The 16,463-nt window shown below is 43.7% G+C and overlaps 1 protein-coding gene and 1 long non-coding RNA gene across 11 annotated transcripts in view; one reads left to right on the plus strand and one right to left on the minus strand.

Moving 5' to 3' along the window:
- DDHD1 (DDHD domain containing 1) overlaps positions 1-1,762 on the minus strand; it is a 118,429-nt gene extending 116,667 nt beyond the window's left edge. For 5 of the 8 annotated variants that reach the window (XM_063715850.1, XM_024231928.3, XM_054530665.2 and 2 more), the window contains exon 1: positions 666-1,728. In XM_063715850.1, coding sequence (XP_063571920.1) covers positions 666-1,503 — 838 coding nt within the window. In that variant the 5' untranslated portion in view covers positions 1,504-1,728. Of the gene's footprint in view, positions 1-665 lie in introns of all 8 variants that reach the window. The other 3 variants (XM_024231933.3, XM_024231930.3, XM_024231932.3) reach the window with 2 other exon arrangements.
- The window catches only part of LOC129049900 (uncharacterized), a 36,910-nt gene continuing 22,205 nt past the window's right edge, over positions 1,759-16,463 (plus strand). For 2 of the 3 annotated variants that reach the window (XR_008513284.2, XR_010137041.1), the window contains exons 1-4: positions 1,775-2,113; positions 4,596-4,928; positions 11,134-11,237; positions 13,085-13,218. This is a non-coding gene — a long non-coding RNA (uncharacterized LOC129049900). Of the gene's footprint in view, positions 2,114-4,595; positions 4,929-11,133; positions 11,238-13,084; positions 13,219-16,463 lie in introns of all 3 variants that reach the window. The other variant, XR_008513283.2, reaches the window with a different exon arrangement.

A 16,463-nucleotide genomic window follows, 5' to 3' on the forward strand; every position in this document is an offset into this window, starting at 1 on the left:
AGGAAGACGAGGCATAGAAATGGTAATTTTTCAAGGTTAAGATGCAAAGACAAAAATATGTAAATGAGGACCTAAGAGACAGAATCCAGTATTCCACCGAGGGAGCGGAGCCACTTGCCAGAGCTGCTTCACCCAGTGCTTTCCACCTCTCCGAACACACCCAGTGGGAACAACCTATCTCCTTTCCCGCCAGGGATTCTTTTACTTTTCCTGAATCCGTAACTAAGCTGTTGATTCTCGAGCAGATCCTCTCAAACCTTCCTACTCCAGAAGACGTGCCGCTATTTAAATCATAGGCTGTTTAGGGTAAATGAGACCGAACCAGATCCCCAGGTGGACAAAGCTGGTAGGATCACGAAATTAAACCTCGGGCTGCGGATCCGGTCCTGGATCACTTCCAGGGGATGGCAGCAGCACCCGGCTCACCCAGGAGGCGCTACCCCCGAAGGTATCCAGTCCTCCTGACCCCAGGCAGCTTGGGTTTTGCCATCTGCTCGTTTACCCTTCACCTGCCGACGCTCCCTGCGCAATCTTCATCCTGCCCCAGCCAAACGCCAGGCCTCACGCGCCTCCCTCTTAGCGGCGACCAGTCCCAAACCCACACCGGTGCGCATCGGCCCATGCAGGGGCAGCCCGTCCTGCCCTAACCCCGGCCCGCTACTCACGGTTCCAGTACACCGGGTAGCACTCTCCTTGGGTCACATCCACCTCGTAGAGGCCGCCCCGCACGCACACAGGCTCGATGTTCACCAGCTCCACCATCTCCGGCTCGTGCCCCGTCGTACTCTGGCAGAAGCCGCAGGCGCGGTCCTCATCGTCATCTTCTCCGGAACTGGAGGCTGGGCCCGTGGGGGAGCACACATGGTCGCCGTCCCGGTCCCCGCCCTGGGGCCGGGCACCCGTGGTCTGCAGCAGGGTCCGGAAGGCGAGCTCGATGCGGAGCGAGTCGTAGCCGATGAAGGGCTTCCAGGTCTTCTTGTCCTCCTTGTAGAACCAGCGTACCTCCTCCGGGCCCAGCTCCGTCACTACCTCATAGCGGTGCCGGGCCGCCGGGCCGCCAAGCCGGGTACGTTTCCTTTCCCCGGGGGCCCCTCCTGTCGCCCCGCCGCCCCCCGAGTTCGTCGGGACCAGCGGAGGCTGCTGCGGCGGGTGCAGCGACAAGGAGCTGCCGCCGCCGCCGCTCTCGCCCTCGCTGTAGTAGCGCAGCGAGGAGCCCGACTCGGCGGAGCTGAAGTCATAGTTCTCGTCACTGAGGCAGGGGTCCAGCGCGAGGTGGTGGTTGTGGTCGTCGGTGCCCGGCGCCAAATGCAGCCCGGGTTCCCCGCGCAGCAGGGCCAGGGGCACGTCGCTGTCGTCCGGGTCCCCCCCGGGCAGGTGCTCGAAGCAGCAGACGCTGCCGCCGAACGCTGGCCCCGCGTCTGAGCCCAGCTCCCAGGCGCCGCCGCCGCCGCCTCGGCCGTTATGCTCGGGGCTCCGTGGGGACCCGCGACCCGGGTAATTCATGCTGTGGAGACGCCGCCGGCTGCCCGGCGGCGCGCGGAGCCGTGACCCCCAGCGCTTCCGCTACACATTCAACGCCGCCGCCCTCTCTACCCAGAGTTTCTAATCTTTTAAATCCCGACCCGAGCTGCGGCGGCAGCGGCGGCCGCTCCGCCCCCACGAGACCCGCAGCCGCCGCAGCTGCGTTCTGCGACCGGCCCCATTGTCACGCAGCCCGACGTAGGCGGTGCTTCGGCCCCCGCCCCGCCCCCCGGCCGCGCGCGCCGCCCCGGAAGCCCGGGCTGCACCGGCGCCGCGCGCGGGCCGCGCCAGGGTGGCCTCAGGTCGCCCGCCGCCCTTGGGCTTCCTCGGCTCCCTTCCTCCTTCCCTGCGGTCTTCATGCACAGCTGCCTCGGTCCCCCCCTTCTGGAGTTCACAGCCCAGATGTGGATAGGCTTTACCCCACTCATCCTTACAATGTGGGTCATGAGCCCAGAGCCTTAAGCTACGTGTGAAGAGGGCTCCGGGATGTTGGATTCAGCATTGCTCTTTTTGACCTTAGGCCCTACTGCGGCCTCGCCTGGACGTTTTGTCACCTGGCCCTGGTGCCTCCAGACAGAACCAGGACGCATAGGTGTGTGGATACGAGGGCACTCCACCCCACACCCATCACTCACCTTGGTGTCACCACTCCCACTGGGAAACTGGAATCTAAACCTTGCTTCATATGCCATCTCATATTATTACTTATATTTTGAGCTTGGATTTCCTGTTTTCTCAACCTCATTGCTAGGCCCTTGACGGAAACCAAGTCTATGTCAGCCTCTCCCACACAGTGGGTGCGCAATCAGTCTTAGTTGATTATAATGATGTCAAGTCCAACCAGCTGTGGGAAACAGTATTCGATTGAGAGGTAGAAAACAACCAGGTTCTAGATTTAGCTTTGCTAACCAGCCAAAGGCAAATCACATAATCTCCCTGATCTTTTTGGTTTCCTTATCTGTAAAATTAAGATTCTTGGACCAGATGATATCTAAAGTTCCTTCTAGCAATGGAATTCTATGAATTTTAAGGTTTCTTCCAGATTTTTATGCATCTCTGATTCTGTAACTCATATTCTGGGATCAAGTTGAATACAGAGGCTCCCTTATGTGGGTCTTTTTTATTTAAGAAAAATTATTTTATAAGCACATCACCGTATGTTGAGAATCCAGAGAAAAACCAACTCCAACCTCAGTGTTTTCATTTTAAGAATAGACAGTCTTCACTATTTCTTTTACTCTCTGGTGGAATCAGATTGGTAGGGCAATTTTTCTTGCTCCTGAGATGTAACCTGTCAGACATTATTACTCTGTCATTATTTAAATCAAGACCATCTTAAGTTTGTACAGGGCCTTTGTAGGAATTTGAAAAAAGGCATTGCTTCCTGTGGGCAGATACAGAGTGGTGTTGGAGTTCGTGGCTTGTCAAGTGGAATGCAGGCTGGATTTTCTGCCCCAATTAGTGCCCTTAGCTGGTTAACCTTGTGCAGTGAACAACCTATCCAATTGTATACTGCAGCTCTGACTGAAAGCATCTAAGATCAGAACCCTCTTTACCACTCAAAAAAAATTTCTGAGTACCTGCTTCCCAGTTTCTCCTCCAATATTTCTATTGACAATATGCAGAATATGATATTGGGTATGAGCTTTGGTCTGTTTACTAGCTGTAAAAGCATTCATTCTACAGGGTTTGAATAGGTGTCTGGCCACCTATATGCCAGGCACCTCTATGCTAACTTCTACTATAAGAGAGAATAGGAGAGAGTGAGTTATTTCTTCAAGGAACTTACAGCCTAGAGGAGGATACAGACAAGTAAACAGATACATTATGTTATAGTACAGTATGAAAAGTACTATGAAGGGGATTATAAATAAGGAATATCACAACATTTAAAATATCTCTATTCCTTTATGTTTCTTGATAGAATGTAGCCTAACTATATAGCTATCTGGTCAGATTATTTTGGCCAGATTTTAACTCTTGACTACACAATTTCTGTTAACATTATCCTCTGTTAGAAAAAAAAAAAAAAAGTACTAAGGCCGGGGGCGGTGGCTCACGCCTGTAATCCCAGCATTTTGGGAGGCCAAGGTGGACGGATCACGAGGTCAGGAGATCGAGACCATCCTGGCTAACATGGTGAAACCTGTCTCTACTAAAAAAAATACAAAAAATTAGCCGGGTGTGGTGGCGGGTGCCTGTAGTCCCAGCTACTCGGGAGGCTGAGGCAGGAGAATGGCGTGAACCCGGGAGGCGGAGCTTGTAGTGAGCCTAGATCGCGCCACTGCACTCCAGCCTGGGCGACAGAGCAAGACTCCGTCTTGGGAAAAAAAAAAGTACTTTCTGTTTCGCATTGAATGAATGTTTCTATTATTTTTAAGTGTGCTTATTTGGTTATTTTGAGACGATTATCCTCTTGTGGTTCACTGGGGAAATGCCACACTCCTTTTAGGTAGAGTGATCATTTTTGAAGGAAATGTTGATTCTCAACACAACCCAGGTGGCAGAAGAAGGGAATCCTAGATTCTTTGCTGACCTCGTTATCTTGGTCTAGAGCCGGGTGTGTGTAATCTTTTGGCTTTCCTGGGCCACATCGGAAGAAGAAGAATTGTCTTGGGTCACACATAAAATACACTAACATTGATGATAGCTGATGAGCTTAAAAAATCACGAAAAAGTCTCGTACTGTTTTAAGAAAGTTTATGAATTTGTGTTGGGCCACATTCAAAGCCATCCTGGGCTGCATATGGCCCATGGGCTGCAGGTTGGACAAGCTTGGTCTAGACCTTGTTGAGGGGAGATGTCAATCAACATTTGTGGGCTGAGATTGCTTCTGCCCCTTGGAAGTGAGCTTGGGCTATGGCAGACCCATATACTGGGTCCCAGGCTGACAGTGCTCAGAAAATATTTGAGAGCACAATATCTAACTTCATGTGGACTGCATGTGTTTATTTTCTTTTTACTCCCTAGCCATATCAAGGCAAAGGTCATGATGTTGTTTTTCTCAACTTTTCTGCTTAAAAAGTCATGTTTTATCTAATGCCTCCTGTTCCTACTCTCCTTTTGTTTTCTAGATCGTCTTCTCAGGTAATATGATCCTGACCAGACGGAGATGGGTTGGGGCATCTATTCTAGTCCCCACCTGCCAGAATAGGTGTCAGGTGGCTGCTCACCACTCTACATGATTAGTGTGTACAATGGACATAGCATTATCTGAACTTCCATGGCTCTATGTAAAGCATTCCACTGTATTTTAATAATTACGCAAGACCAGGCCTCTTTCATGTAAGGCAAATAAGTGTGATTGATTCAGACTTCTGGCATTACTGGGCCTTGCTGCCGCAAGAAACAGGTGCATGTGGAATCAAGCCTGACGGAGTTACTGGTGTGGAGTAAAAAAAAAAGAGGTAAGCCAGTTGGTTTGTACTACAAAAGACTAAAACAGCTCGTCTGTGTATCCTACCACCTTCCTGTCTCCATTAGGCATATGGCAAGAGCTATCTGGTAACAATGGCCATCTCCTCCATGCGTCTCAAAGATGTTTTAGTGCAATTGTGTGCTTTCCCTTTTCTTCTTTTCTTAAAGTTTGTCCCTGTTATTCATTTTATTATTTTAGAGATAGGGTCTTGCTGTTGCCCAGGTGAAGTATAGTAGGCCAATCCTAGCTCACTGCAGCCTCAAACTCCTGGCCTCAAGTAATCCTCCTGCTGCAGCCTCCCCAGTAGCTAGTATTACAGGCACAAGCCACTATGTTGTTCATTTTAACCTGTCTTCACCTTTGTAACATTAGGGAATGCTTGATGCCAAGTAATTTATCCTGAGCCAACATCCCACACCTGCACTTGAAATAGCTTCATCCAAAGTGTATGATGGAAGACATCTATTTAGAATGAAAGAAAGAGGGCAGACATAACCATGCCCCTATCTGCTGTATCTCGTGTTCGATAAGCCATCCACCACACCTTAAATTTTATTTCACTTTTTATTTTTAGGATTACCACTTATCCAGTTTTTAAAGATGAGAGTGTTTTATTTGATGCCCTGACCAAATGAAATAGCAACCTAGACTGAAGCAGGGAACATTCGCTGGACATTTCAGGCACTGTGCTAGGCTCTACAGTGAAGCATTCACAGTCTAGTGGTGTCTATAAATAAAACCACAATGCCAACTTTTAAATTCATATGAGGAATATAATTGTAATGCCACTATAGCTGCATCACTACCACGGGGTCATTCTCTCCCTACAGACAGATCAATAAACAAAATCAAATTACAATCCAAAGGAAGCAAGATGGGCAGAAATAACGTAGGGATTCATAATGAATAAAGTCATTAATCCTTCCATTTATTCATTCAACAAATATTTATTGTCTAGTGCTATTGTGTTTTTATTTTTAACTGAAATCACACTTAAAATTTAGAATTATGAAATGCATTTACTTAAAGATTTATAAGAGGCCTATCCACAAAACCATACTTACCAAAACCCTATAAAAATGTTTTCTATTCCTTTTGGAAATAAAGGTCAGTGGTGGTGAAGGTATATATTCAAATGAAAGAAAGTATAAATCAATACAACATTGATGCATACTCTGTGGAGGCAGCCACAAAATCCTTGTCAGCTTGTTTGTATCAGACAGATTTGGCCATCTTCCTGCCCTTTCATTATAGAAAAGTGAGTTGGGCCACAGCTATCGGCTGCTGTGAGGCCCACATTATGCACCCATTGTAGATGTATTTAATGACTTCTGTGCTCTAGGATTTTTTCCTACCTCCACAGGTAAGTTGAAAGTACATATTTGTTCACAGACTCATATGAGCCTTCAATAAAAAGTAATTGATAATCATAATATGATGCTGAGCAAGACTTAGAGGCAGCACCTTGCATATGTGTATTTTCATATATAAGTTAAAAAGGAAAGAAAAGAGAAGCTTTGTTCCAATAAGGATTTATTTCCACTAATGTAACTGTCAGTAATTTGCTGAGCATTTAAAGGACTGAACAGCAGAATTGATTTACTGTTTTTGCAACTGCTGTTTAAAAAAGTATGTTTATCCTTACATTATAAGTCAGCAATTCATTTAAAGTTTCAGCTTGAATAAAATATGATTCTAGGCCGGGTACGGTGGCTCACGCCTGTAATCCCAGCACTTTGGGAGGCCAAGGCGGGTGGATCACAAGGTCAGGAGTTCGAGACCAGCCTGCCCAACATGGTGAAACCCCATCTCTACTAAAAATACAAAATTAGCTGGTCGTGGTGGTGCATGCTTGTAATCCCAGCTGCTCAGGAGACTGAGGCAAGAGAATCACATGAACCCGGGAGGCAGAGGTTGCAGTGAGCCGAGATCATGCTACTGCACTCCAGCCTGGACAACAAGAGGGAAACTCCATCTCAAAAAAATATATATATATATATACACATATATGTGTGTGTGTGTGTGTGTGTATATATATACATATGATTCTAGACTCACAAGCTCACAAATTCTTTTTGTGGGTCTCCCGCTGGGTTATTTGAACCATACTAGATAGCCGTTAGGATAATACCATTAATAAATGTAAATGGCATGGTAGAAAAGCAAAATTCTTCAGAAATTTTATCTTCAAGATTCAGCAACATGTATTTTAAATATGAGAAATTAGTAACAATGGCCCTGCATTTGTGACTCCTTCACTTCTAAAGTTTAGAACATCAGATTCATACTAATTCTTAATCATCTGTAAGAACTCACAAATAGTCCTTCATTTGATTATTCATGTTACTCTGCTTCTCAGGTTAACAATTATAAACTTTGATCACTCATGTGACTGTGCTTCTCAGGTTAGAAATTATAAACCTCTGGGCCAGGTGGATCATGCCTGTAATCCCAGCACTTTGGGAGGCTGAGGCAGGAGGATCGCTGGAGCCTAGAAGTTCGTGACCAGCCTGGGCAACATGACGAAACCTTGTCTCTACCAAAAACAAAACAAAAAACAAAAACAAAAATTACCCAGGTGTGGTGGTGTGCCTACAGTCCCAGGTACTCAGGAGGCTGAGGTGGGAGGATTGCTTGAACCCGGGAGGCTAAGGTTGCAGTGAGCGGAGATCATGCCACAGCCTGGGTGAGAGTGATATCTCATCTCAAAAAAAAAAAGGAGAGAGAGATATATTAATTACAAACCTTTAGAAGATATAGAGGGACAGTGTATTCATTTCCTAGGGCTGCACTGCATGGTTTAAAACAACAGAAATGGCCAGGTGTGGTGGCTCACGCCTGTAATCCCAACACTTTGGGAGGCCGAGACAGGTGGATCACCTGAGCTCAGGAGTTCCAGCCAACATGGCAAAACTCTATCTCTACTAAAAATACAAAAATTAGCTGAGTGTGGTAGCAGACGCCTGTAATCCCAGCTACTTGGGAGGCTGAGACAGGAGAATGGCATGAATCTGGGAGACGGAGCTTGCAGTGAGCCGAGATCGCACCACTGACTCCAGCCTGGGTGACAGAGTAAGAATCCTCCTAAAAAACAAACAAACAAACAAACAAAAAAACCATGCAAAACAACAAATATATGTGAGAAAATTGGAGAAAAGGGAAAACTGAGGTTAGAAAAATAAGAAATCAGGAATAAAACATACTGGGCAAAGCCCTATATATTTGTAAAATAGAGATGGGCCACAGTTAGATTCTGAGCTTTCCAGCAGATTAGCTATGTGATTCATAGTCTCAATCAGATGAAAGTTAGTTACTGATATTTGTTCTTCATATGTAAGCAAGGGAATAAAGCATTATTCAGTAGAGGGAATTGCTTATTTTCATCTTTAGAATTTTAGATGAAATATAAATTAATAAATATATGTATTTTTTGAGGGAGAGTCTCGCTGTCACCCAGGCTGGAGTGCAGTGGTGCAATCTTGCCTCACTGCAACCTCTGCCTCCTGGGTTCAGGTGATTCTCGTGCCTCAGCCTCCCGAGTAGCTGGGAGTACAGGTGCCTGCCACCACACTAGGCCTTTTTTTTTTTTTAAAGTAGAGATGAGGTTTCACCATGTTGGCCAGGCTGTTCTTAAACTCCTGACCTCAAGTGATACACCCGCTTTAGCCTCCTTAAGTGCTGGGATTATAGGTGTGAGCTACCACACCTGGCCTGATAAATATATTATTGTAATACTTTGCTACAGATATTCTTCTCTTTAATTTCTCAGATACATCATAGCTGTTTCAAAAAATATTTTTGGGAAGCCAATGGGAGAGAGATTATCTCTCCTAAACCCTTACTGACATAGATACAGGTATTAGACAACATAATCCAAAGTATATTATCTCTGTTTTGAAAACCAAGCAAGAACAAAAAATCAAAACCAGAAAAACTAAAAACAGAAAACTATTCTATAGTAGAAAATATCTTGATCTAAGAATGAAAATAGCAGAATGGTTAAATAGCCTATTGTACGTCATGACTATGGAACACTATGGAAAGAAGAGCTAAGCTGGGCATGGTGGCTCACGCCTGCAATCCCAGCGCTTTGGGAGGCTGAGGCCGTTGGATCACTTGAGGTCAGGAGTTCCAGACCAGCCTGGCCAACATGGTGAAACCCTGTCTCCACTAAAAATACAAAAAAATTAGCCGGGTATGGTGGCGGTGCCTATAATCCTGGTTACTCAGGAGGCTGAGGCAGGAGAATCGCTTGAACCTGGGAGGCAGGGGCTGCAGTGAGTCGACATCATGCCATTGCACTCCAGCCTGGGCAACAAGAGCAAAACTCTGTATCAAAAAAACACAAACAAAAACAAACAAAAAAACAGCTAAAAAGAATGTACTGGGACAGAAAGAACTCAAAGACATATTATTTATTAGGGGAAAATGTCAAGTTACAGAATAACCCATGGTTTGATCTTATTTTTACATTAAAAACACAAACATTCCCACACTGTGTGTATATATACATATATGCATATATTTTTTTATGTTTACCTACATATATGCAAGTTGTTGATAAAAGGATATGTTTGAATGGATATGTTCCAAACTATCCACATAGTTAATTCTGGATGGTGAGGGGGAAATAAAGGTAGACCTTAAGTTCTATATCTGAACTTTATATGATGAGCACATATTTATATGTTACTTGTAGAATTAAAAATAGCTTTTAAAAATAAGTAAAATAGGCCAGGCATTGTGGCTCACGCCTGTAATCTCAGCACTTTGGGTGGCCAAGGAGGGGGGATCACTTGAGGTCAGGTGTTCAAGACCAGCCTGGTCAACATTGTGAAACCCCGTCTCTACTTAAAATACAAAAATTAGCTAGTTGTGGTGGGCACCTGTAATTCCAGCTACTCAGGAGGCTGAGGCAGGAGAATTACTTGAAACTGGGAGACAGAGGTTGAAGTGAGCTGAGATTGCACTACTGCACCCCAGCCTGGGCAACAGAGCAAGATTCTGCCTCAAAAAGAAATAATAAAATAAAATAAGTAAAATAAAAGGGAAAATATAATTTAATGTTGATCACACCTACCTGCTTTTAGAGATTTCACTTCAAGCAGCCCTCTCCTTTCTGGACTGTATCAATTTAGACAATTAACATAGTTGAATAAAATCACTGTCTACAGGTGTCATACAAATCATATGCAGATTGCAGACAGAGCTAGGTTCAGTTTTCAGTCCTGTGAAAGACTGACTGTGAGCTTTGAGCCTCAGATTCACCATCAGTTACATGGGAATAATAACAATGCTTGCCTCACTTTGTTGTGGTAAAGATTATCGAAGACAAAATGAGCTAATGTGTATGAAAGCTCTTGTGGTACCTCCCATGACTGTCACTTGCCATAGCTGACAGCAAACATGTTATGCAACAAAAGACTTCCTATTTTTCAAAAGTTTTTTTCCCCTTGCTTTCTTTTTATCTATAAGTCTTACAAAGTAGAATTGGTGAGATTCAGCATCTAAAACACCTTACTTATTTGCATTTCTTTCTATTCCTCTGATATGTTAGTTACTCAACCTTGTTCATCTCAGAATTGTTGGCCAATCCAGACACAGATGAGGAAAAGGGACTCAACCTCTCAGTCCTCAAAGGGCCTGTAATTACCCATGTTCTCTTCTCTGAAGCTGTTCATAAACCCTTTTTGGCTTCTCCACGTTAGTGCAACTTCTTGGAAAGGCCACAGACCTGAATTCTAGATCATGTGCAGTCCTTGTTGCAACTTTGTGCTCTCCCCTGCTTAATAGTACTGGCCTTCTTAATACCAGTGGGGCAATCCGTGGAGTTTTAAAAACTAAAATTTAACAACTCTTTTTTTTTGAGACGAAGTCTCGCTCTTGTCCCCCAGACTGGAGTGCAATGGCATGATCTTGGCCCACTGCAACCTCTGCCTCCCAGGTTCAAGAGATTCTCCTGCCTCAGCCTCCCAAGTAGCTGGGATTACAGGTGCCTGCCACCACACCCAGCTAATTTTTTTATTTTTAGTAGAGACAGGGTTTCACCAGGTCGGCCAGGCTGGTCTTGAACTCCTGACCTCAGGTGATCCGCCCGCCTCGGCCTCTTAAAGTGCTGGGATTATAGGCGTAAGCCACCGTGCCTGGTCAATTTAACACACTCTTTAAGGTGCTTTGTTTGAAATCTTCTTTAGAAGAATCCAGGAACCCATGAGATTCTTTGGTGCCTACAAATTCTGATCTCCTTTAAAGGTCATGAAAACTGTGAGAACCCCATTAGAGCTAAATGAGTTTTAAGGTAAGTGAAACTTTCTTGGAGTTTTCTGGTTGATGACCTAGCAGTCTAAGTCACAGGTGAAAACATAGAATTCTTAGGGAGAAGAAAGATGCAAATAGAATTTTATGCTCAGTAGCATGTTTCAGCTCTTATAAATAATTTTCAGGCAATATTTTCCTACTTGTAAAATGAGGGACAATGAAAATGATCCTTCTCTCAAGAGTGATGAGTTATTAGAGTAACTGACAAAAAGTCAACTCCAATGAAGACATATGTATTGAATGTCTACTATGTATCAGCCAAGTACAGTCATCCCTCAGTAGCTGTGGGTGATTGGTTCTAGGACCCCCTACAGATGCCAAAATTTGTGAATGCTCAAGTCCCTTGTATAGCATAGCACAGTATTTGCATATAACCCATGCATATCCTCCTGTATACTTTCAATCATCTCTAGATTACTTATTAATATAATACCTGTATTATAAAACACAATGTAAATGCTATGTAAATACTTGTTATACTGTATTATTTAGGGAATAATGACAAAAAAAGGCCCATACATGTTCAGTACAGATGCAAGCATTGTAGGCCTACCGCATTTTTTATCTGTGGCTGGTTAACTCTGTAGATCCATGGATACTGAGTGTTGACTGTACTCTTTCAGGGACAATAATAGACTGACCCTTATAGGACTTACAATATGGTGGAAAATGTAGAAAATATGCTGTTGTAAAGTGTGAAAGAAGCCCTAAGAAGGACCTTGAAGGGTGCTATTATGATATTTAGAGGGATGACCAACCCATCAGTTGGGGGTGAGGATGGGAACATTTAGTTGTAGAAGCCATCCCAGAAAAAGAGATACTGTCTTCATCTGTTTTATTTTGCTATGACTGAATGCCACAGATTGAGTAATTTATAAAGGAAAAAAATTAGAATAAAAAAGAAAATGAAATTTTAAAAATATGAAGAAAAAAGAAAAACAGAAAAGAAATTTATTTAGCTCATGGCTCTGGAGGCTGGGAAGTCCAAGAGCATAATACCAGCATTTGGTGAAGGCCATTTTGCTGGATCATAACATGGCAGAAAACATCACATGGTGAAAGGAAAGAGCATGCATGTCAGCTCAGATATTTCTCTTCCTCATTTTATAAAGCCTGAACAGTCCCATCACGGGCCCCACCCTGATAACCTTATCTAATCTTAATGACCTCCCAAAGCCCTACCTCCAACCAACATGAATTTGGGGAATAAGTTTCCAATATATGAAATTTAGGGAGCACATTCAAACCACAGCAGAGGCCCAAGCCAGGACTTGAAAGATGAATAGAAGGTAACTGAAAAGGGGAGTGGAGGTGGAATGTAGAAGAATATTCCAGGCAGAAAGAATCATGTACCTACTGACCCAAAGTCATGAAAGAGCTACACAAAATGGAAAATAGACAGTAAGCCAGGAATGATGAGCAGGTGTAGATTACTAGAGAGGTCAAACAGTATAAAACAATAATTATCTAGAGCCAGGCATGTTGGTGCATGCCTCTAGTCCCAGCTACTTGAGAGGCTGAGGTGGGAGGATTGCTTGAGCCCAGGAGTTCGAGACCAGCCTGGGCAACTTAGCAAGACCCCATCTAAAAATCATCGAAATATAGCAGATGCCATAACATATTTAAAGGGTGGGCTTAAGTCCCTAGCAATAATCAGAGCTATGGCCTTCCTTAAATCAATTTGATTGGAAGCACTTTGATAGCTCCTTCAGCATCTAGCACAGGGCCTTGCACATAATGGCCACTCAGTCCATATAATCGAATGAGGGCACTTCTAGGTATTTGTTTCATTCCATGACCTGTACTGATATCATTATTCTCATATAGTCCTATCAAGGGCTCGTCCTCGGTCATTGTGCTGATTTTGATGGAAAGGACATCGCAAGGCTCAACCTGCTTTAAAACACTTCCTCAGTAGGGCATTTCCTTCCTACATGGTTTGACATACATTCATAACAAAGGTAGGAACTCTGTCCTTGTTTGTTTGTTTGTTTGTTTATTTATTAAGATGGAGTTTCACTCTTGTTGCCCAGGCTGGAGTGCAATGGCATGATCTTGACTCATTGCAACCTCTGCCTCCTGGGTTCAAGTGATTCTCCTGCCTCAGCCTCCCAAGTAGCTGGGATTACAGGCACCACCATGACCAGCTAATTTTGTATTTTTAGTAGAGACAGGGTTTCACCATGTTGGTCAGGCTGGTCTTGAACTCCTGACATCAGGTGATCCACCAGCCTCACCCTCCCAAAGTGCTGGGATTATAGGCATGAGCCACTGCACCCAGCCTGTATGTGTATTTTCAAATGTGTGCAGCTGGTATGACCAGGCTTTTCACTAGATATAAATGAGGTCATATTAACTTTCTAATGCTCCAAATATAACTTAAGCCCCCACTTAATTGATTGCTAGCCAAATATTTCCCAAATATTCCTGTCGTCTCCCAAAGGATAGCTTATATCTGCTTACAGTCTGTCCACTACAGTAATCATCCAAGCCAACCATGTTCCTTTCCTGCTAGTCTAGCAACACTGTGTTCACCCATATGCCCTGCCTGTCCTCCAAGTAGCTTGAAGGAATCTCGTTGTTGCCTTGGTAATGATGCTGTACCCTCCTGATATTGGTGGTGGCCTTGCCAAGAGCATGGTCTTCTGATTCCCTCTGGCTCCACCATCCAGGTGCCAAGCTGAGTAGGGAGGAGTGGACACCCCCAGCTCTGAGCCATGCCTTTCACCTGAAACTTCAAGTGATCCTCCTGCCTCAGTCTCCTGAGTAGCTGGGATTACAGGCATGCATTGCTACACCTAGCTAGTTTTTTGTATTTTTAGTAGAGATGAGGTTTCACCACGTGGGCCAGGCTGGTCTTGAACTCCTGACCTCAAGTGATCCACTTGCCTTGGCCTCCCAAAGTGCTAGGATTACAGGCATTGAGCCGCTGCACCCAGCCAGAATCTGCAACTCTTAAATGACAACTTCCTCACTTCTATCACCCAGGTTTCAAAAATCTTAGGGCCCAGGCCCAGCTAAAGCACTTCAGACACAAAGGAAACTCTGCCATCCAGAGGGGAAAAGGTACCTCCTTTACTATTAACCTAATAAACTCTGAATTATTTAGCAGATTGGTAAAGGCATGAAGGGTCTAAAGTCTGAAGACCAGCCAATGTCAGAGTATTAAATACCTGAGACTGGAAAACTCTAGTAGTTTCATAGGAATCTGGTAGAAAATGGGAAGAACAGAGGATGAGAGGGAAAGCTTCCAAAAACAGATTCTAGACATAAATTATATGCAAGACAAACTCTGGCCTATCAATTAAGCTATAAACTTTTTGACTTTCTAACATCACCCATAAGTTAATATCACAACAAACTCTGAAAGTGTTGTCATAAATATGACTGATACAAGATTATAAACCTCAATAAATAAAGAAGTCCTATTCACAGACTGGAAATCATAATAAGCTTCCATTAGAAAACAGCAGAAATTATGAACGTAAATTAACAAAAGAGGAAATGAAAACTTGAAAATTGTTACGAGAATAGGATAAAGACTTCATCTGGTACAGTAGCAAAAAGTAAAACAATAATTGCATGCCACTTGTGCCAAAGTTTGTACCTGATCAGGGAGGACCCCTAATGGCATGCTCATAGAGTAGAATTTATTCTGTATGAATAAATTTTAATGTATGAAAACATTAAAGGATATTTTATCAGGAGAGTAACATCATATCAGCCACCCCCCCACCTTTTTTTAAGGAAAAGGAAGATTAATTAGTCAATGCGATATAGGATGAATTAAAGAAGATGAGACTGGCCTGGCGCAGTGGCTCACGCCTGTAATCCTAGCACTTTGGGAGGCTGAGGTGGGCAGATCATGGGGTCAGGAGATTGAGACCCTACTCTGGGTAACACGGTGAAACCCCGTCTCTACAAAAAATACAAAAAATTAGCCAGGCGTGGTGGTGGGTGCCTGTAGTCCCAGCTACTCGGGAGGCTGAGGCAGGAGAATGGCGTGAACCCAGGAGGCAGAGGTTGCAGTGAGCTGAGATTGTGCCACTGCACTCCAGCCTGGTTGACAGAGTAAGGCTCCATCTCAAAAAAAAAAAAGATGATACTGCCTGCCATAACTGTAAATATGAGGGAACATTTCCAGAAATGGTCTGTGTAGACATACTGTTGGAGATCTAGCTTTGGATAAACCCATAAGAAAGGACTGAATTACATGCTAACTTCTTCCATTCACTGTACTGTCTCTCACTAGACCTTGCTTCCTGATGAGGGATGCCATTATACCACCAGACTTTCTATAAAATCATAGAACACAACAACATCCAATAACTCATTTTCAAATTAAATAGAGGTGTCCTTTTAAAGAAATTTCTTTCACAAATATTAGGAGGCACCAGCATCAAGAATTAGAGGACTTCTATTTTCAAAAGGTACTTTTTTTTTGTCCATGAAACATGAGGAACAATTTTTTTTCTCACCCTGCCTTATGGTGCTGAGAGGAACAATTTTATCAGCCTTCTTAAAATGGCTATGTCATCCATTTTTAATAGTCCTGCTTTATTGCAAAGGTAGTCTAATGAAATGAGACTTCCTTAAGTTTGGCTTTTCCCCAAAGACAAAGAATTTTCTGATACTTATTTTTTAGAATATTTCAACTTTATCTTAGAAGATCCCTTTTCCTAAGTGGACATAAATATTGTTTCCTTCTATCAGAGAAATAACCGAACAGCACTTCTGTTTAATTGGCAATAACATTGAGCAAAAACTTATTTTGCCCGCTCAGATTTCTTCTGTTTACTTTCTGTTTTAACTGTGTTCCCCAGAGCTCACTAAGACATGGTGATGCAATGATGGTTTACCCTTTCCCCAACTAAGGCTTGCTGTCACCCCAGCCATCAGTGTACTCAAGTGACAAAAGAATTCATTAATTTAAAAAAATTACTTATTGTTATTGCATGGAGGCCTTTTTCAGAACTCCACCAGGCAGAGCTCTAGGTATGGGGAAACAGAATATTTGGATTATAGTAACTAACTTTCTCTTTCTTATTGTAGGTAGGTGCTTTGGGCCTTGCTGGTCCTAGCTCTCCTTAGCAGTGTCCTTCATAGACAGAAGGAAAAAACGTTAGCCTTCTTGATAGAGATCAAGGAAAGCGGGTGTGTTCCAAGATGTGTAGCTAACAGCAGCATGTGGGAATGAAGGAATGGG

The sequence above is a fragment of the Pongo abelii genome, chromosome 15, assembly GCF_028885655.2.
Source record: "Pongo abelii isolate AG06213 chromosome 15, NHGRI_mPonAbe1-v2.0_pri, whole genome shotgun sequence".
Taxonomy (NCBI): domain Eukaryota; kingdom Metazoa; phylum Chordata; class Mammalia; order Primates; family Hominidae; genus Pongo; species Pongo abelii.